Source organism: Stegodyphus dumicola, chromosome 7 (genome assembly GCF_044657685.1).
Source record: "Stegodyphus dumicola isolate Sdum_Otavi_A_Nest chromosome 7, ASM4465768v1".
Taxonomy (NCBI): domain Eukaryota; kingdom Metazoa; phylum Arthropoda; class Arachnida; order Araneae; family Eresidae; genus Stegodyphus; species Stegodyphus dumicola.
This window is the reverse complement of record NC_140774.1, coordinates 106,541,539-106,563,461: the sequence shown is the minus strand read 5'-3', so window position 1 is coordinate 106,563,461 and position 21,923 is coordinate 106,541,539. Positions and strand designations below refer to the sequence as shown.

The 21,923-nt window shown below is 30.6% G+C and overlaps 1 protein-coding gene across 3 annotated transcripts in view; it reads right to left on the bottom strand.

The window, feature by feature from the left end:
- Positions 1-21,923, bottom strand: part of Sec24CD (COPII coat complex component secretory 24CD) — a 114,596-nt gene that overhangs the window by 25,930 nt on the left and 66,743 nt on the right. For all 3 annotated transcript variants that reach the window (XM_035372814.2, XM_035372815.2, XM_035372812.2), the window contains exons 6-13: positions 12,545-12,672; positions 6,438-6,576; positions 5,421-5,536; positions 3,437-3,561; positions 3,265-3,343; positions 2,952-3,064; positions 2,105-2,198; positions 1,880-1,996 (exon numbers count right to left, since the gene is read on the bottom strand). In XM_035372814.2, coding sequence (XP_035228705.2) covers positions 1,880-1,996; positions 2,105-2,198; positions 2,952-3,064; positions 3,265-3,343; positions 3,437-3,561; positions 5,421-5,536; positions 6,438-6,576; positions 12,545-12,672 — 911 coding nt within the window. The remainder of the gene's footprint in view (positions 1-1,879; positions 1,997-2,104; positions 2,199-2,951; positions 3,065-3,264; positions 3,344-3,436; positions 3,562-5,420; positions 5,537-6,437; positions 6,577-12,544; positions 12,673-21,923) is intronic.

Below are 21,923 nucleotides of genomic sequence, written 5' to 3'. Positions count from 1 at the left end.
TATCAAAACTCTGACTTTAAAAGGTAGCGTGCTGGGAAGAGTTAAAATGTCGCTGAAAAATAAAAAAAATGGATTGAAGACTATATTTTTACGCCTGTCCGAAGATAAATACTCTTCTTTAATAATTAAAAAAATATTTCAAAAGCATGGTTTTAATATTTCTACACGTAAAATAAGTGGCATAATTAATACAAAAGGAAAGAAACGTCAAAGTTTATATCTGACTTGGAAAAAGACTAAAAATGCATACCCCACAAAGGTACGTACAACTTTTATTGAATCTAAAGTCGCATCTCATGTTTCAAAGGAAAATCCAGCCCCCTAAAGAACTACTGCAAAATCCTTAGATATCTCTGTAGGAACTGTGGACAAAATTATAAAACCTGATTTAAAGCTAATTGAAACAAAAAAACGTGATGTTCATCGCCTTTCGGCGAAATATGCTTCTCAACATAAGACTGTGCAGATTGCTGTACGAAAATTATTTGGGAGGTTGAAAAATAGATATATAGAGTTACAACTGATAAGGCTTGGATAGTCTTATCTGATTGCAATAGAAACAGATCAATTTACTACCGAAAAAGAGGAGAAAAAGTCTTTATGTTGGTTCAGAGAAAACCAGGAACGTTTTTCTATAGGCTTTATGGTTATTACTGGATTCTCTTAAAACGGAAAACTTAAAATAAGAAGGGAGGAAAAAAATGTCAAAATTAATTCGGATTACTATCAGAAATATGTCTTAACACCTATTTTTAAAGAAAAAATTCCATCTCTTTATCCAAACAATCTTCACTGTATTGAATTCCTTCAGGATACGGCTCCAAGCCATACCTCTGAATCTACTGCTCTGAAAGGTGATCACATTAAAAGTGATATTGGTTTATCTGACTCCCGGATATGAATGAAACATCGTTTGATATAAAAATATATTTTATTCCACACATAAGAATTAAGACTCGTACCGGGAGCATTACATAGAGTCTTTTTACTCCAACGGCACCTGCCAAAAGAGGCTGTGAGGCAAGAGAGAATATGTGACATAATAAATAACACGTGATGTGCCTCTCTTGTTGATTGCAGCGCCTCTCACTCACACTATGATATGCTACAGCTCTATTTTTTGAAAAAATGAGAAATGAAACTGGAATTGAAGCTATTCCCTTTAAATACATCCTTCCCAAGTCCACTGATGTGTCTCCTACGGATTACCATGCATTTGGACTTTTAAAACAAGCTCTTTATAAGCGGCATCCCAAAACATTGGATGGACTCAGGAAGATCATGAAGAAGTAGAATAAAATCAACCTTAATGTTTTAAGAAAAGGACATTTACCTTGGAAATCAAGATTTACTATAACAGTTCAACAAAAGGGCTATCAGACTGAAAATATTAGAAAATAAAATTCTAAGGTTTGTTTATATATAAACCGTTGCAAAAATGTATGTACATCCATCACTAGATCAATTTGATATGTAAAACATTATGATTTGAAAGACAAGACAAAAACAAAAAACCTGTATAATTGACAAAATCTTTTAAAAATGGCACTTTGTCTAGTTATCTTGATGATTAACACTGCAGCAGCATAACAGAGAGTGACAATAAAAACTATTATGCTATAAACTTGTTAGTGAACAGCACACTTCCAATATAGTGTACTCAATTTACAAAGTGAACAATTTTAAGAATTAAGCATGTGAGAGATTTTCGAAATTTACCATTTGAAAAGACCTATTTATATACATATAATTCTTTTGGTTTCGTATCTTGTAGCACAATATGTTTTTGTTCTACACATAAGGAAATCATAGGTCACTTCAAGTGCAAATTAGAATCAAGTCAGAACAGATTAAAAGGTGGAAAAAATTCAAATAAAACCTTTTCTTTTTCAGTTCCTAGCAATTTTCTATCATCCCTATTCTTTAACTTGCCCGGAGCTTCAGCAATTGGTAGTGTCGAGTGAAAGACAAACAATTTCCCAGCACATTCTGCTGCCTTAAAAAAAAAAAAAAAAAAAAAAAAAAAAATTATGCAATGTGTTACATTTACAGAATTTTAATTAAAATTGATACATTTTAAAACTGAGAAGAAAATTATACTTACTCTCAGAGCTTCCACTCCAGCTTGTATTGCAGGACCTAAAACTGTTTCTGTTTCTCTTGTTTCAGCAAACATCAAAGGAATTTGCTCCATTAAACTATGTGAATAGAAAATCCAGATTAGACAATTACAAAATTAAACACAAAAGAAATTTTGTACATAGCTTTTTTGCTAATGAATAAACAGCCAGAATTCGCCAATCACCTTAGTATAAATCGTATTAATCAGATGGAGCATTATTAATAGAGCATAAATAATGGCAATTACAGATATAAAAAAAAATAAAGATATGCATATGTTAGTAAGCACAAACATTACTTTTAATCACACTTTGTTGTGTAATATATAATTTCAAATATTTACAGATCATATACTACATAGGTAACATTTCTGAAATCTGACAGTTTGCCAGAACAAGTAGATGATAAATAACTTGTACTGTGGTGTAAGGACATGAAAAACAAAGAGACTAAATTAAAACCAAATCAAATGTAAAAAATGAGGATTTGTTTTGAAAATAGGACTAGTTTCTATCACGGAATAAAAATTTAATAAATGGAAAAAAAAAAAAAAGAATACAACAATCATCAAATATTTTCTGATTTTGATACAGGTCGGCCAGAATAGCTCACAGTGCGATTTCATTACCCCAGTCATTTTAGATATAGGTGGAATTGTAAGCAAAAATATTTAGAAAGTGGATTGTATATATATTCTGCACGAGTTCTCATTTCATTAAAAATTTGAAGCATTTTATTCCTTTCAGAAAAGAATTACTGCTGCTGAAAAATGTAAAGTTTAAAAACACATTTACTTAATTAGAAAGTAAAAAAAAAAAAAAGTATATTACCTATCAATAACATGCTCTGCTTTCGATATGTTTACAAGAAAACCATCCAAGAGGGGCATGAACATATCATGAACATCGGATACAACTAACATTTGAGGTTGTGCCAAATTTTCCTGTCATAAAAAATAGCATAGATTTTATAACATTTATTATATAAATATCAAATGACAGATTAGACAATTATCAAATTATTAAAAATTCACTACAGTGATGACTGAAATGGAAAAATGTAATAGAATAGATACAGATCAGATTCCTCCACTGACTATGAGCACAATAACAATAAGTACATTAAAAATCTAAAAAAGCTTACACTTATGTTATAGAAGTGGATAACAGAACTGTAGGTCACAAATCCTACTCGTATTTTTGATTCTGAGAAACTCAGGTCTCTATAATAATTTATAAAAATAGATGCATGTAAATTTCATAATCAAAAGATGAATGCAAATAATCATACTAAAGGAAAGAAAAAAATTAATTACCTAGGTAATCCAGAGAGGACACTTTTCATGTTATCACACAGAGTTTTTACCATTCCACTTCTTATACTGTTATATGATACATCAATCACAAATATGAAAGCAGGACAGTTTGGATATTTTCCTTCCTGAAATATATTGGAAGATTTTAAATTGATATAAAACTAGTTCAGACTTAAATGGTAAATTATTAAAATTTTAAATTAGGATTGCTTATTTCATTGCCCCTCCCTCTGCCAAAAAAGTCGTAACTACCTATAAAATTTGAAATAGTGAAACCATCAATCAAATATTTGCAGGTTTCATAGTGGTGCTAAACTGGCAAATGTTATCAGCTTGATTTGTGCAAAACCAGTTTGTTTCACAGGCATTATGAAAATTAAAATGAGATGTAAAACAAATATATATAATGATGTAAATATACAAAATGGAGTGTCAAGAAATTCGGATACTTGCCTAGCATCAAACACAATAAAAGTTTAACTATATGGCTTTCAACTAACTGGAAAACTCAAGTAGCTCTAGTTAGAATTTAGACATTTTTTTAATGAAGAATTATGCAAATGAGTGAGCTGTAAAGGTATTATGCAGTTGTTGTGGCTAACCTCAGTTGTCTGATCTAATTAAAACATGCCCACAAATTTTATCGTAGCAAGAAGTACAAGATCCTATTTGTTGTTGGCATAAGCCATAAGATGCACCATAAAGGCGACAGCATGATTTTGTTTAGTTCTAACCTAATTTTGAAAGAAAGCAGCTCGGGGATGTGTCTAAGGTTTTCCTACCACCAAAGCATTTGAGAGGACTTTTGGCTCACCATACATTTTGAGAGCACAGATGTTATACACTTACAAACATCCATGCCTTCTCCAATATTCGAACCTAGGCCCTTTGGTATGACACTAAACACTATGCCATATGGGTAACAAAGGAATTATAAAGTACATATAGGACTACTATTTGAAATTGTACTTCACAAACATTTAAAAATGAGACTACATTTAGATGATTCTGTTTCAGAAGATATTGGTACCTCTGCCAGGTGTTATAACCATAGTATTATTATAAGAATTTTTCCTCAGAACTAGACACTGCTCACACACAACTAGCCTGTCAAAACCATTTTTAATTAAAAAAAAAAATACACCTAGATAGTGTAATTTTGCACTAATAATAGATAACTATGATTCACAAATAATCCTAAGACCTTCACCAAGCTTTTATGTAAACCTGATTAATATTTGATAAGCATTTTAATTTTTGTGAAGAAGCATATAAGTTAACTACTACTCCTATTTGTTTGTCCTTTGCATTTAATAAAAATGATTAAAATCGGAGACTTATCTCAAATGGAATAGCATACAGTAGAGTATTATAGGATTGAGAAAAGCTAAGTGAACGGGCACAATATGAGACTTTATTTGAAAGCAAAAAAAGAATGGTGATGCAATTTCAAAAACTGTGATGAAAGAAGAAGATTTATATGGTTAGAAGTTTAATTTTTAACACTAAATTAGGTAACAAAATATGGTACTTGTTCATGTCTTGTTAGGTACCCTAGTAGCAGCCTTTCTTCTTCCAGCTAAATATGAACAAATTTTACTAAAACAGTGCCTCATGCTTTTTGTTTATATGTACGCACTCTCAGCTAAATGTGTTGTTGACTAAATGTCTTATCAGCTAAATGTCCATGTTAATTAAATGTCGTTAGCTAAGTAACCTACTGACTAAACATCCAAGTTGGTTTAATGTCCTGTTGGCTAAGTGTCTTGTCGGCTAAATGTCCTCCGTATCAGCTATATGTCATGTTGGCTAAATGTATGTGCCATTTAAATGTCCTATCGGCTAAGTGTCTGAGACCAGTAAAGAATATAAAATGAAAAATTTCAGTTGATAAAATTAAGTGCACTTGAATTAGGCATCTAACATGCAAAGAAAATATGCTGTAAATAATTAAGGCGAGAAGAGAAAGTTCCTTGGCTTTTACCTTACAATAATCTTTATTGACAATGAATTCATAAGATCCTAAGCATAATTCAGCTCTTTCCATCTTATCAACACGCTCTCCCATGTGGTCCAGATGCGTAAAATAATGCATTGGCACTAAAAAAAGATAAATGTATAAACTAATGCTTAAGATGTTCAATAATAATAATATATATTTTACACATGAAAAATCTAAGTTTTAAACTAGCTTCTAACCCATCTTTCCCAAGCATTCTACCTATATACGTAATTCTGACTTTTCAAAATTTTTAATTTTATCCTGGTAAAATATTACTCAAATCAATGCAAAATAATCATCATCATACTTTTACTGATCAGCTGAAAATGCCTTGAAAATCTCAGTTGTTTCATGTAACTAGATAGCTAAATTATGTTCTCAAGGTATCAACTAAAAAATTATATTCCCTTATAGATTATAACAACAAACTAAAGACAGAGAAAGCAATTCACAAGTCTGACTAAATGAAACTGCAACAGTCTTGGAATTTTATGAATACTGGTACAATTCCAAAGAAATCATTTTTAATTGCAATAATTATTTCTTTACATCACGACCAATAAATTTTTATAGAGCCCACATTTCGACATATATTTTTTATTATAGTATCAAATCCTTAGGTTTTGTTGAGATAACTTCTAAAAAGAAAATTTTTAAACTATTCAAAAAAATTGCCAAATATTGAGAAAAATTAAATTTTATAATTTTTCATAATTGATGGAATAAAATTAAAAGAGCTTTAAACTGAGGAACTGTTGCATTTTCCTACATAACTGTACAAAAATTATAGAATGTGTTAAAATGGCACCAATATTATTAAATATTAATCACATTTATAGTTATGTAACTATAGATAAAATTAACATTTATGCCTTAAACCAGGTTACTTACAATAATATTCACTAGTTCAATAACTATACTCTCTCTGCTAATTCACAACACAGAAATTCTTAGCTTAACAATTAAAATAAGCAATTAAATCAAATTTGGAAAACATACCTTCAGAAGTAGCTTTGCAAAGCATACACTGAAACCTTCGGCCTGCATCTATAAACTGCATGAAAGGACTCATGTAAGCTCGACATCTGTTACATCTTACTGGACCTTCTTCACCTGGATCAACAACAGGTGGAGGATTCTAAATAGAAGAAAATATTAATCATTAAAAGCTACAATTTGTATTGAAATAATGTATATTATCATTAACATATTTACAGATAATACTTATATTGACTCATATTTCACATAAATATACAAAACAAAACACAAGATTATATACACACATGCATGACATAAACTGATATGGTGAAAAGTAAATACGGTCAAAAGTCGTTAATTCGGACTCGTCGGGACTTCGGCGATTCCGGATGATCGATTTTTCCGGATTATAGATCATCAGTTTAAATCTGGTAAAATGGCATGCAGAAATTATAAAATTAAAAATATGAAACTATAATTTACGAAATAAAGAACAATTATGATCTAAAGGGTATCAAAATTTACAAAAAAAAAAGCTTAATATTTATTTGTTTACTTTATTAAACATTTCTTTCAATGTAAGTTGTTTAAGTTGCTTCATTTTTTATGTAATAATACATTCTCTTTAATTCTATAAACAGACATAATTTTTTGTTCAGTTACAAAGTTCCGCTGTTCAAGTCCTATAATTGCTGTGTCGAGAATACCGACTAATTTGTCAATCGAAATTTTTTCGTTTTCAATAACCTCTGTCACTTTCTTCGCTATCGGAAGAGAATTATAATAAGGAGGCATTTGATTTAAATCATATCAAAGACGGAGTACAGCGGTGGTGTTAAAGATAAACAAAGGATATGCCTTTATCCATCTTTTGTAGCAATTCCACTTTTTGTTTAATGGACTCAGATACTTTCGCTTTGTATATCCTTTACATATTAGTGAATATATATGGGAAATTCTATTTGACATAATCGAAAGTTCAAGCTTACTTTTATAAAATTGCTCTAACAGTCTGCAAAAAATAATAATCCAAATCCAATTCGAAGATTAAGGAACAACGCAATCTGCAACATTAACTGAAATAGATAATTAGATAATTTTAGCTTAGCTTATCCCGTCCGTTATACATTAAACGCGCATTCGTAAACGTATTTTGCGCACGCGCACACACAAATTCGCAGCGGTAAAGGTCTTTGGTAAAGGCATCAGCTTTGAGGTACGGATTGTAGATCATTCCGAATTATGGGTGTCCGAATTAACGACTTTTGACTGTATATAACCTTAGTAAAGAAAAATATATCATCTTATAATAGAATTTTCCCTTTAAATTTTTTCCCCTTAAATCAAAATAACATCTACTGTTGCCAACTTATGAAACTAAATCTTTATCGTTGAAATGAATTAAAACTAAAAAAAAAAAAAAAAAAAAAAAAAAGTTTAAATTTCAAAAGTCCAGCATTTCCTCAACATTTCTTTTTTGAATGTAAAATAGTAAAAAAAATCAGAAAAATTTCAAAATATTAAAAACATATGATATCATTTGCACAGAACAGAAAATACAGAGAAAGAAGTCTGCAATTTGTATATTACTATAAAATTTAATCATAACCGTTATTCCTATTTTGAATGCAGATAAAAAAAGTGAGTAAGAAATCTTGTAATCAATCAGGAATGTATTTTATGCATAACATTCATGAAATAAAACAATTTGCTGCAAAATGTTGTCAAAAAGTCCATATGAAATTACTTTATAAATTATTAATTTAACACAGCTTTGAGAAATGCACTTTCAAATCAACAGTAAATGAAATATCTTATACTTTGTTGGCAGGCCATATACAATATACAGGTAAAAGACTTAAGCTAAGTACACAAGGATAGCACTTTGATTAAAGCCTTTGTAATATTAATAATATAAATTTAAAAGCTTTAAAAAATTCTTTAGCTCAAGCTGTTTATGGTGAAGTGCCAGTCACGAGATCTGGACAGCAGAAATTCTCAAAAATTTTATGACTTAGTTATTCAGTGTTTGTATATCCCTATACAAATACTAGATAATACACTAGATACAAACAAATAGACAATACCACTAGATAACACTAATGTATCTGAATTTTAAAAAAATTACTGAACATGGTCAATTTCTTTTGAAATTCAAGTTCCTGCCCATATAGACATTTATGTAGTTTTCTTCATTTGGGGAGGAAAAAAAAAAAAAAAAAAAAAAAAAAAAAAAAAAAAAAAAAACTTTTTCCATATGGTACTTCCAGGTTACAGTGCAGCTTAATATGCCACAGCTTCAAGTATTATAAAGGTTGAAATAGAAACACATCAATAAATTTTTTAATTAGGCAAAGAAGCAATCTTAGATTGGAGCAGATTTTTAATAATGTTTTATTTCTACCAATTTCACGGGAAACCTGTATGTTTTGTAAAAAAAAAAAAAAAAAAAAAAAAAAAAAAAAAAAATTATAAAACATAACATATCTAACATGGTTTCCCTTTGCATAGTTATATCTACACATAATCACATGCATATACTTTGTGCTTGCTATTTATTGAATTTTGTACTTTTTGATTTTGTTATTTACTTATGTAATATTTCGATAAGAAATGCACAAAAATAGTTTATTAAGTTCATCATTAAATACACAATTTCTTCAATTCTGTGTGAATATTTCATTTTTTTCATTGGTGTGCTCTTAACTTTTATTTATCATACATATGGAAGCATTATTTATATCATTTCCTGTGTAATGCTGAAGAACATTCTGTAAAGAGCAATAGCAGACTGTACAATCTGCAGTAACTTACTGAAACTAAATTCTGCCAAGAATTTTTTTGAGGGGGGGGGGTAATATATTGTAGGCTGAGCAGACACCATTTAAGCTGATCATGCTTCATTGAATACACAAAAGATTAATTTAGAATTCAAACAACAAAAATCAGAATTATATTTGCAAATTTTCACAGGACTAGTTTCGATGGTTTTACCCATGGAGGTAAGAAAGGAAGGAATGGCCAGCTCAGCACTAAGAGTGAAGCACGGCTTCGAAGTTTCAGTCTCCAGATGAGGCGTTTTGTTTTTTGTTTACATTAAGAAGTTCCCTTGACAGCGTTTAATATTTCGACACACGACAATTCCATACGAGTAGAAAAACGGGGCATTTCCACATAAAAGAAACATTCACTGTGCGATGGATAATAGCAGTTTGTATAGTTTAGTGGCATTTACAGAAAAATCACATCTTGGTTATTTTTCGATAACTAACAACAATGTTTTGATTATGAATTTGTTTTATAAAATTCTAAGCTGTTGAACTACAAAAATATAGATTTTAGCTAAAATGTTAGGCTTAAAGAATGAAAAATACCTTACGGTACCTTTCAAATTGTATACGTCTTTCGATATCCTTGATAGAGTATTCACTACTTTTATTTTATGTTTCAAACGCCAAAATGTTTTAAATAAAATAATTTTTCTGTCATCCACATATTATTGTGGCATGTATTTTTTTAAAATTTTTAGAGGATAGGCTTTATAGTTGCTCATTTTATTTTTATATAACTTAAAAACACTTTAGGTTTACACGTTTAATTAAAAAATAAAATTACCGCCAGATGCTGCAATCCTCATCAAAATTAATAAATATACACACAGATATGCCCATAAGTTAACTTTTCCTTGATTTGTAACCACACATTTGTGTAAAATTATGTACAGTTTTACACAAATGTATGGAACAGAAGACGAATATATTTTCGAATTCGGCGGAAGTACCATGTGCGGTCAAGATGATGTGACCATGTAAATGTGCCACATCATCAAGACAGCTTATAAAGAATTTGAAAATAGGGTAATCGACAGAGGTGAAAACATTCGTGTATCCTGCTAAAGGAGGTCCAATCATGAATGGTCCTCTTATTGATTCCAGATTGTTAAATGTTTCCCCTGCAAGTCTTTTATAATTTATTATATTATCAGAGAATTATTAAACTGTGTAAAATCTCTAAAAGAGGTATTGAGTGCTCTACCAAAATATACTTACTAGAACATTTGAATTTGATGATGAATGTATCCTAAGACGTGTTTTAAGTCAAAAGTTTGAAACTTTATGGCTAAATGTAAATATAAAATTATGCATGTTAAAATATTTGTAATTAGGCACATAGGTCAGGTTAAGTTTTTATTGAATACAGTAAGGCATGCAAGGTCTATCTGCCTAAAGGGGAAAATGCCATCGTGGAGAAATTTCGAAGAAAAACTGACCTTCTTACTGAGTGGGTATTAAAAATAATGCATGTAATTTTCATTCAAATTATGTTCATATATATTTCTTATGTAAAAATTTTGGGTATATGCTAAATTATAGTAAATTACTTGAAAAATATAGTGACTGCACAGAAATTAAAGATTTGCACATGCCGGAAATGAAAAGTATGAAATATGTATAGGTATTTTTATGCATATGCTTGCAAAATGCATGTATCTGCCTTTAACAAAATACGTAAATATTTATTAAATTATTTATAAATGTATTTGAAATGAAGGATTTATTCATTCATAAACACCCATGAAAGTTACTGTGAAGAATTCTAATTATTAAATGTATCTAAATTTATGACGATTATAAATATTATCTAAATATATAATAACATTAACACTGAATTGTAAACTTAAGTTAAAATCCTGCTGACAACATTACAAAACTATTTAAGCAAGAATTGTTCGTACTGGAAAGCAATCTCTTAAAAGGTATTGTAAAGCAAATTCTACAAATACATTACAAAACTATTTAAGCAAGAATTGTTCGTACTGGAAAGCAATCTCTTAAAAGGTATGGTAAAGCAAATTCTACGAGATGCATACTTAAGATAGTAATAAAGAAGAGTCTTAGAATATGTACTGCTGAAATTATGGGTAAAAAAAACCTGATAAGTTTAATTAAAAGAATTATTCCCCTTGCATTTTATAGTAACTCAGTTGCAAGTTTTAAATATTTTTAAAAAATCCCTTTTTTATTCCCTTTCAGAAATATTCAGAGAAAATTAAGTACTATTTAATGTATTTTGCTACTTAAATAAAAGTTGCTCAACTTGACATGGACTGAATAGAACATTAATTATAAATTGACTTAGATTTTTCAACTTAAAAAATGCCTCAGAAGTTAAAAAATCATGTCATATTTGAGAAAATATTTCAGGAAGATGCTCTATAAATAGAAAATAAATAATGCATAATTTTAATATTAATAATACAATAACCTTTGATCTTAATTTTTGTAAACCTTAACTGAATAAAATCGAATTACGTTAAATTTTTTTCCTAATGTAATTAAGGAAAACTTGTGAAAATTTTTCATTCAAATTAAACCGTTCTGAGCAAACTGTTCTGTGAAAAGTATAACATTTAATTCCATTCAGAATGAAATGGTGTTTAAAAATGTATGCTTTTCATATACTTAGGACTCTGAAATATCGTAGAAAAAGAAAATATATGCATTTATATGTATATTTACGACATAATTACAAAATATTTTGTACAAAATAAATATACATTCGATCGCGTCAAAACCCATTGAACTTAATGGTAAATGACCCAATGCTTTGGTCACCCCGAAGGGATCGCCAGTGCTTCAAAGCAGTGTATAGGGGAAACCACTTAGGGCCACTCCATCTTACTTCCTACCTCCATGGTTTTAGTGAACTATCATCCACAGCTAAGGCAAATTATATTTTTAGACTTTCCCCCTTCATAAACGAATTTTGGTATTTTAACAAGTAATTAATGGTTAACATATTTGTTTAGTTACCCAACAACTTTTCTATGAATGCAAATTGTTGCTACGCATCTTTGGCACCAAGCAAAAATCCCAAATTCACACGCTTTACTTTTTTACCTTTTATTGTTTGAGGCATGGCACGGGCAACATACTATATAAAAGTATCACCCAACACTTTACTTAGCACAGAAATGTTTTTCTCATATGTACAATAATTCTAGTTTATTATCTACTTTTTTTATCTATTTATTGAAATAAAATTGGTTATAAGAATTTTTTTCAGTCATTTCAAAGAAATCAAAACTAATTCATAAATACCAAGCACTAGAACATAAAATGACTCACTTCCCCATCATGAACTTGGGCAAATGGACTTACAGCTAGAGCAAATGGTACAGATGTTTGTTTCAACATCTCTGCTGTAGTAGGCACATTATAAATTGTTGATCGAATAAATCTTGGACTACAAAGACCTAAATGTACATAAAAAAAAAAAAAAAAAAAAGAAAGAAAAATAAGCAAGGGAAAGTTAAATTGTGCAATAAAAGGGTGAATCAAAAAGTAGAGGCAAATTCCATGCTGCACCTTTATTTATAGTACTTTTGAATAACTGAACTCGTATACATAGCTTTACATCAGGCCTATGCACTTACTGCATCATTTATTTCACTAGCCTTTTCATTCTTTTAGAAAAGTAATTTTTCTTCTACTCTTAAAGCCAGTTTTACACCAATACCATCAGATGGATGATGCTTGAGAAACCACTTTGCACAGGTTTTATGATGGCAGTTATTGTATGCTATGTCTTTAGCAAATTAAGTAGCTAATTTCCAAGTGTGCAGGAAATTCTAAGAATGATTAAGTTATCAGTTTTCTTCAACAAAGGCATCAGACCACTGGACACAAGCACCCCTGCCTGATATTGACAGCTGACCATATTAATCTACCACGGCTATATTTATTCCTATTTTAAATGAAAAACAATATAGTACACTTAAAGACTTTTGATGGTGTAATTACGAAACACAGCATCCATGCATCTACTCTTACTGCTACCTATTACTCTAATGAGCAACTAATAGCTGTGTACAGCTGAGTAAGGCTGCCCATCAACTCCTTCTTTCAGTTACCATGTATATTACAAACTGCCTTTATTTTTTGATTCACCTATATATTTGTTTTCAATCAATAATTTTTATTCGTTCATTTAGAATTTTACAAAAAAGAATAAATGTTATTCAAAATCAAAATTGCAGTTTTAAATATTTTTATCAACAGATGAGATCACAAAAATCTGAAGATGCAGATTAGTAGTAAGAGCATAAATGATGCAAAGTACACAATAAATACAATATTTTATCAATTCTTTGGTATTGATTATAACCGTGTTTTGACTATTGATATTATTTATAAAGATTTACATCCTGACAAATCAATACTCTCAGAAAATAACAAATACTTGCTAAAATATAAACATTAGCATAAAAAATCTCTTTCTAAGGCGACTACCTCTAGAAAAGATCAAAATTTTTTGGAACTATGGATGACTGTCTTAAGAACACTTCACTATATTTTTTATATTAAACAGGTAAACATAAATAAAATATGAATGCACTTTCAACAGAATTTCAGAATACTAGTCAGAAAATTAGAAGTCTCAGATTTTCAGATCCATGAAGTTCTCCTTTACAAAAGTTAGGAGATTGATAAAATTAAAAATACTATTTTTATTAAAGAGAATTCTACAATATTCCACTATGAGAAACTTCTTAAAGTAGAAGAAAACACGCAAAACAGAAAAGTCCAGTTTTTTTACAAGGTTTCCCCTCCCCATAAAGGAAAGTTGTGTTTCTCCTTTTTAGGTATAAATACATATACTTTCACTTTTTCCGTCTCTCTAGAATAACTTGATATTTCTTAAAACTCCAGATTCTCATCTACTGACCAATGTTGCAGGATTCATGTTCTAGGGCGGTAGGACACTCAGGTGACAAGACACTTAACAGGCAGCAGTTAAACAACATGACATTTAACTGACGAGGGCACTTAGCCAACAAGACATTCAGCCAAAAGGGACAATTAGTCGAAAGGATATTTAGCCAACATGGACAGCTAGCCAACAGGACAATTAGCCAACACGGATAGTTAGCTGACAGGGAATTTAGCCACAGAGCATTTAACTGAGACATTTAGCCAACACATACCTAATAATTATTTAAACTTACTAGCAATTACAAAATTGCTTGAATTCTCCATGAGGTCAATATTTAAGTAATTTTTTCACCTATCAGTAAAATTCATTTTTTGATTCTTAGAGTCCATACGTGCTTTCAATTGTGTAATTTAGCATCCTTTGATATACAGGATGTGATTCAAAAGTTTCAAGACTTACCTCAGAACTAGAAATTTATTGGACATTTATGCACAGCCGACTAAAATTCTTCAAAATATGATCCTTCAGCATCAAACACAGTGCTGCCAGTGTGTCTTCCACTGTTCGTAGCCCTTCTGGAAGGCTTCGGGCGTCATGCTGTCAAGGGCTCTCGTCGAAGTCTGCTGGATAGCGTCGCTGGAGTTGAATCGTTTCCCTTTTAGGCCTGCCTTGATTCGGGGGAAAACGAACAGGTCACTTGGAGCCAAGTCGGGGCTGTAGGGTAGGTGTAGCAGTGTTGTCCCGTTGAATTTGACCAAAACTTCGACGGTGGCACGCGATGAGTGAGCGGGCGCATTGTCATGGTGGAGAATCCAATCGCCCTTGATCGCCGGGCGGACTCGATCACTCAAGCGGCAGAGTACTCCAGCATAAAAGTCACCTGCGACAGTCTGTTCACGAGCAACAAACTCCCTGTGAATCACTCTTTTACCATTAAAAAAAAAATCAGCATGCATTTGAAGAGAACCCTTGACAGCATGACGCCCGAGGCATTCCAGAAGGGCTACAAACAGTGGAAGACGCGCTGGCAGCGCTGTGTTGATGCTGCACTTAAATGTCCAATAAATTTCTAGTTCTGAGGTAAGTCTTGAACCTTTTGAATCACACCCTGTACATAATGTGGTTTGGTATGCATCGGCCAAAGAGAAAAAGCATTGAAGTTTCTCTTCAGAAAATATGAATTGTTTGTTCAAAAGGAATACAGAAATAAAGAATATTTTAAGCTAATTACAATGGGTCACTGAATTACATTTTGATTTGGGATCTGCAAAAGTTATCTGTAAAGCTCCTTCATTTAGTTGACTGGATTCCTTTGAACACTTCACATTATTAATGATTTTTCTTGTTTACTTAATGACATTAATTTTTCAATCTCACTCTTTCCAACAGTTTCAAATTTCTAATATCTTCCCATTTCATCACTATTTTGCTTGACAGATTGTGCTAAATTCCATCCTATATAAATCTGTTTTGCTCCTCCCACTATTGAAATTTCTTTCACTTTTAAGGAGTAGAGTGTCCATTTTGCTTAACCCACGAAAAGCCTTTTCAAATGAAAATTGCACTTTTAGGCTAGACATAAATGCAATGCTAGAAAATGAGAAGTTCCAAATCTGAATACCAAAGTAAAAATTATTCTTATTCTTGAATTATGCTTTTAATGGAAATATTGGCAGTGGAATGTTAATTTAGCAATTCTATTTTGTTTTGTTATTAAAAAATAATATAAAAGAAAATTTTCAAGATTATAGTAACTGACAAGAGATGCTTACAAGTCATCATCATTGTCACCAGGCAGTTCATTCCACCTTTCTTAAGACAAAAAAAAGCAACTCCATTAATGTGTCAGAATCGGGCATACCCATTTGCTACGATTTTTACCTACCCCTTTAAGATACAACTTCAAAAGTTAATATTCAGACAGCTGAACTGTTGCATAATTTTTATTTAGGGAAAAATTATTTTTCTGTATACATATATACACACACATGCTTGAGTAGGTGTACTACTGTACATACAGTGGTGGCCAAAATTGTGGACACTTTTGGAAGTTTTTATGTTTTTGAACTTGTAGAAAATGTTCCGTTTCGCAAAATGCAAACGTGTACATATCATTTTAAAGAGAATTTATTACTGAATCCAATACAAAACACAAAATTCAATTATTTGCAATACAAAAAAAGTTATATGTACTTTAATATAAATAAAAAAACACAGTTATGAAGTGGTTTGTAATGTCTAGCTTTCCTGGCCAATCACTGTTCGTGTTCTGAGAACCAATCAAATGTTAGTAACTGCCAGTAGAAGCTAACATCATGTTTACACTTGAAACAATTTCGTTATTTTGCTTTGTTCTGTAGAAGGAGGACCTGTTTCTTATAAACTGCAATTACAAGTAGGAAGTTTTGTAAAAATTTTTAATATTTAGTCAAGAAGAATTGACATCAAATAAAAGAGTAGATTGGACACCTAGAAAGAGATGTAATATTATTGTTATTCAATAAAAAACAAAGAAGGAAAAGGCCGAAAAAGGTGCACCACATCTATTGATGACAGAAGAATAAAAAGACTATGTCTCCAAGATAGAAAAATGTCATCAGCGGCCACCAGAAGTGATCTGAATGATGCTGGTGTTTCTGTCAGTTCAAGAACAATCAGAAGAATATTAACAGATGTTGGACTTCCACGAAAAAAGCCTTATCTTAATTTTCAGCAACGAAAAAAAAATACTACAGTTGGCAAAGGAACACATTAATTGGACAGATGATCAGTGGTCACAAGTTATATGGAGTGATGAAACTAAGATATTGTTATTCGGTAGTGATGGGCGAAAATATGTAAGATGTAGAATAGGAGAAGAGCTACATCCTGACTGCATTCAAGCAACTGTGAAGAACCCAGTTAATGTTATGATTTGGTCATGCATGTCAGCAGATGGTATTGGTAGCCTTCATGTCATCGATGGGACACTGAGTGCCAGAAAATACATTGACACTACTCTAGAACCAAACTTCTACCTTCCATCAGAGATCTCTTTCCCAACAATGCTTCGTTTATTTTTCAGCAGGATTCTGCTCCTTGCCACACGGCCAAAATATCGAAAGAGTGGTTTCGTACAAAGAGTATTAAATTGTTGTCATGGCCAGGAAACAGTCCTGACCTCAATCCTATCGAAAATTTGTGGCACCGTTTGAAAACTCTTGTCCGAATGAGGCGCTCATCCAATAAAAGGGAACTAATTGAGGCTATAATTGTTTCCTGGCATCATGTAATAATGAAAGAAGAGCTTAAAACTCTTGTCAGCTCAATAAAATGTTGATGTGAAGCTGTAATCAAATATAAAGGGTACCCTACTAAGTACTGATAACTCACTGCAATCATCTCTATCTAATGTATATCGATAACCATTATCGTTTAACTTTTTTTGTATTACAAATTATTGAATTTTGTGTTTTGTATTCAATTCAGTAATAAATTCTCTTTAAAATGATATCTACAAGTTTGCATTTTGTGAAACGTAATGTTTTCTATAAGCATACAAAGTTCAAAAACATAAAAATTTCCAAAAGTGACCACAATTTTGGCCACCACTGTATATACTACAGTTGTTGTGCTAGGTTCCGCCTACTAACACATTCTATATTGTTCTGTTTTTTGTAACTACTGTAACAGGGCGACACTTCATTCTGCTATTTTTAAGCTAAGGGTAAGCAAATTGTCTCATCTTTATGGGATTAAAAATCTTGGAATTAAATGCACAGTTCTGTAAAATCATTTTTATTGACCACATCTCTCATTTAAAACGTTAATCAGAGAATTGAGTTCATTTTCGCGAAAACTAAATTTTCTCTTTTCTTATTTCGAAAAAGGTACTGACATCCAACTCCAGATAAACTTACTTTTATTTTCAAACCTCGCCCACTGAACCAGAGTTTGTAGACATTTCTGCACACGGAAATTTAAGGACTTTTAAGTACCAATAATGAAAAAAATTAAGGACCTATGAACAAATGGGAAAAAATGATAAGTAAAATCCTAATCAGCATGATTCATAACAAAAGACTGAATGTTATCACTGCTGCTGCTTGTCTACAGAGAGACCTGCTGATTAGAACAAACCTGAAAGGCCTGATGTGGACACAGTTGGTAAAAGTTGAAAGTTAGTCAGGCTCTGTTTGATGCAGTTAGTGACATAGCTTCTTGTAGAATTCCAGGGTTTGTAACCCAGTTATTTTAAGTCTCACTTGAATTTTTACTTTTCTTTTTTTATGACAACAGCGATTATTTATGAAAGGCAATTACTCACTTTAATATGTAGAAATAATTTTTAAGGGTAAGCAGTTAGTTATAAATAATTAAATTAGGTAGTTTGATAACCTTAGTTATTATGAATTTACATGGCCACTATTAAATTTTATTTCTTAACAATATTTGTTAAAAAAATCCACATTAAAATCAAAATCTAATAAAATTTCACAGTTTAAAATACATGTAATTATGAAATTGATTCTTAAACGATATTAGGATAATTACACATTAAAAGCTACAAAACATAACAATGTTTTGTAACAACAACATTTAACAAAATATTTATGCATCATTTTAATTTGATGCCTTCCCAAACATTTTGGTTAGTTTATATCGATTTCTTTGTCTTTAAGCATCTTTTGTATCAATTAAGAGATTTGTTTTAATGTGCAAACCAATGCTCTCGCTAGTTTCTGCATGCTTTATCTCCTAACTTGTCAACCTCTCCTCAATGTACCTATGAGGGTTTACTTGATCTGGAAAAAGTTAAATAGTCCAAAACCCCCCGACAGACATGAAACATATTATGGCTATGTCTGAAAATAACTACAATACCAGACAAAGGTTTAAATAAGCCCCTTATTTAGAAAGAACTTAGAACATAAACACATGTTCTGATGCTAACAAAATCAATTACATCTCACGTTGCCATAATTAAACAAGAACAGTCAAATTCAAACTAAAAATGTAGACTAGTGGTCAAAGATTATACAAATTAATTTAAATTTAATCTGGCTCAGTAACTCTATCATATGAGGAAATAGAAATGGGAAATTATAGTAAAGCCTGAAATCATAAACAATTGAATAATTTACATAATAATAACTGCACATATCTTTGAAGAATAATTTTCTTTATGTATTCAGTTTCTTTTTTCAACACGTTTACTTTTCATTTTAGAATTTTTGGACTTAATTAAGGATTTCTGTTATTCTAAAAAACACTAAATGCATTTAGAGTGTATAGAAAAAGTGGCTAATTTTATTTCTTTAGTAATATGAACATTCAGAAGAAATATGAAATATATATGGTAAAAGCCGATTACAGAGCTGATGTGGCATAATTTTTAGAATTTAGTGACACACCAAACAATAAAATCTAGAAATGGGCAAAACTTTTAGAAGTTAGAGTAGGCATTGGAAGCAGAATTTAGAAAAGCACTAGGCAGCAGAATTAGGATCCACAGAGATTGCATCAGGTTTGAAAATGCTTAGTGTCAGCTATGTGTATGATGCGTTAAGACATATTAGATGAATCTTCTAAATTGTAAGTTTTCAATTTCTTTATTAATAAAAAAAATCCCTTTGTATAATGCCTGCTCATGTGATAAGATTGGAAGCATTTTTGATATTTTACATGCTTGTGTCTAGTGAAAAGTAGAGAAAATAAAGGGAAGATAAAAATGTCAAGAAAGCGATTCTAGTATCAAAAGTAAAACATTCAAATATTATGTTCTCATTGTTCTTCCAGACATTCTCCAAAAAGTAAGAAATTCATTGCAAACATTCTGTAAAATACATCTATTACGTGTTGATACCATGGAGACATTTTTCATTTTGTCACATTCTCGAATCTTCTAGAATCGTGGGCCTATAAATCTTTCCTTCAAATCCTTCTAAACTTTCCAAGCAGCAATGTCTAAAATGCTAAAAAAAATTATCCCTACCAATTCTGTAACAGCAAAAAGCCAGAAATATTTTGGGAGAGAGAGAGAAAAAAAAAAAAAAAAAAAAAAAAGGGAGGGAGAAAGTGTAAAATTAATTTTATAGAGAAAACTTATGCCTATTCTGACAGTTTTGAATATTCTGAGACAATTACGTGGGGAAAACTCTTACTGTGAAAAAAAATTAAAAGGAAGACCCTTTTTAATTAATTACATAGCTAATTTTGCTTTTGCTAAGAGCCGTTTCGTAAATTGTGCTTTATAGCATTATACCTTGTTTATTTTTCAGATTCAAAATGTTGTATAATAAGTTGCCAAAATGATATGTATGCGATGTATGTAGCGAAAAAAGTATGATAGCGAAAAATAAAGAATTTTCATTTTAATGTTATTTTTTAAATATAATTTCAATGTATTACCATTATTTTAAAGAAACTTATCAATGTTACAATGTTTTAAAAAAAATCGCCAAAAAATTCTCAGATCTCGGAATAAAAAATTTCTTATAGAAACTGACCTTAAAATCTCCAGAAATGCTTATGTTTGACTTCTTGCTTAAAAACTCGAGTATCCATATTAGAAATAGAAACAAATTATAACCCTTGATTCCATTTAAAAGATAATTACATATGTCAATGAATTGCCAAAAATATTCCTTCAAAATGCTAATTCACACTCAAAATGGCAGTTGTAAAAATAGACAGGAATTTCAGATGATTAAAATTTAAGGACCTTCTGCTGATTTTGGCTGAAATTAAGGACTTTTAAGGACCAAAAATCAATTCCAAAAAATCTAAGGACTTTTAAGCACTCTTAACGACCGTATGAACTCTGTACATGTTTTATATCAGATTATGCAGGCACACTTTGAGTATTATGTACCGAAAATACAATAGTGCTAAAAATATACCTGTAATTGTTAATTAATGCAATATGTGTATTATGTTTCACATGCCATAATGTGTATTTCTCAATATAATCAGTTAATTTTTTTCATATAAAATGTAACTTGTCAATATGGGTTAAAAATATTCATGTAGTTTAATAGCAAAAAAATATGTTCTGAATATAAATAAAGTTAAGCATTTCCAAACAGACAGATTTACCCTTTCAGTCAAAATGGGCACATACATCCCAGAGATTAGATTTCATAAATAAAACCCACTTTTAAATGGGTTTTTTCATTTTCAATTCACTTTTAAATGGCATTTTCATTTGCACTTTGAGTGCTTTATGCCATATCATGCTTAACTTGTACTGCAAGAATAAAATATTTGGTACATTTCATTTAACTTTATTATTTATTCACATGTGAAATAAGGTTATTATCAGAATATTTTAGACGATTGGAACATATTGTCCCAGGAGATTTCCAGGAAATGGGAAGTTAAAAACTTCAAACTCATAGTACACTTCTTTTAGTATGTCAACATTAAATTAAACTACTTTTCATTGTTAAATTTTAATCATGGAAAAGTTGTGTTGAAAGGGTTAAAAATTGATAAAACAAGCTGGATTTTGAGTTAAAATTTTTATCATGTTAACGATTTTTCATTTCGTTGGGTAATTCTTAAATTACATTGATTTCTTCAATTTCAGTTATAATTTGCTCTTGACTATTATGGTAAGTGTCCATGATACCAATACTTTTAGAACTAGAAAGGTTTATCAACATTTACAGACAGGCAGTACACCTTCAAGCACAGGAAATTGCATTTTATTTCCGAGTTTTAATCTGACTATATTTATTCTGATAAAAAATCCCATTAATTGCAAATGCTGCAATATTACAAAAACGATTTTCTCCACTAGCAACAATC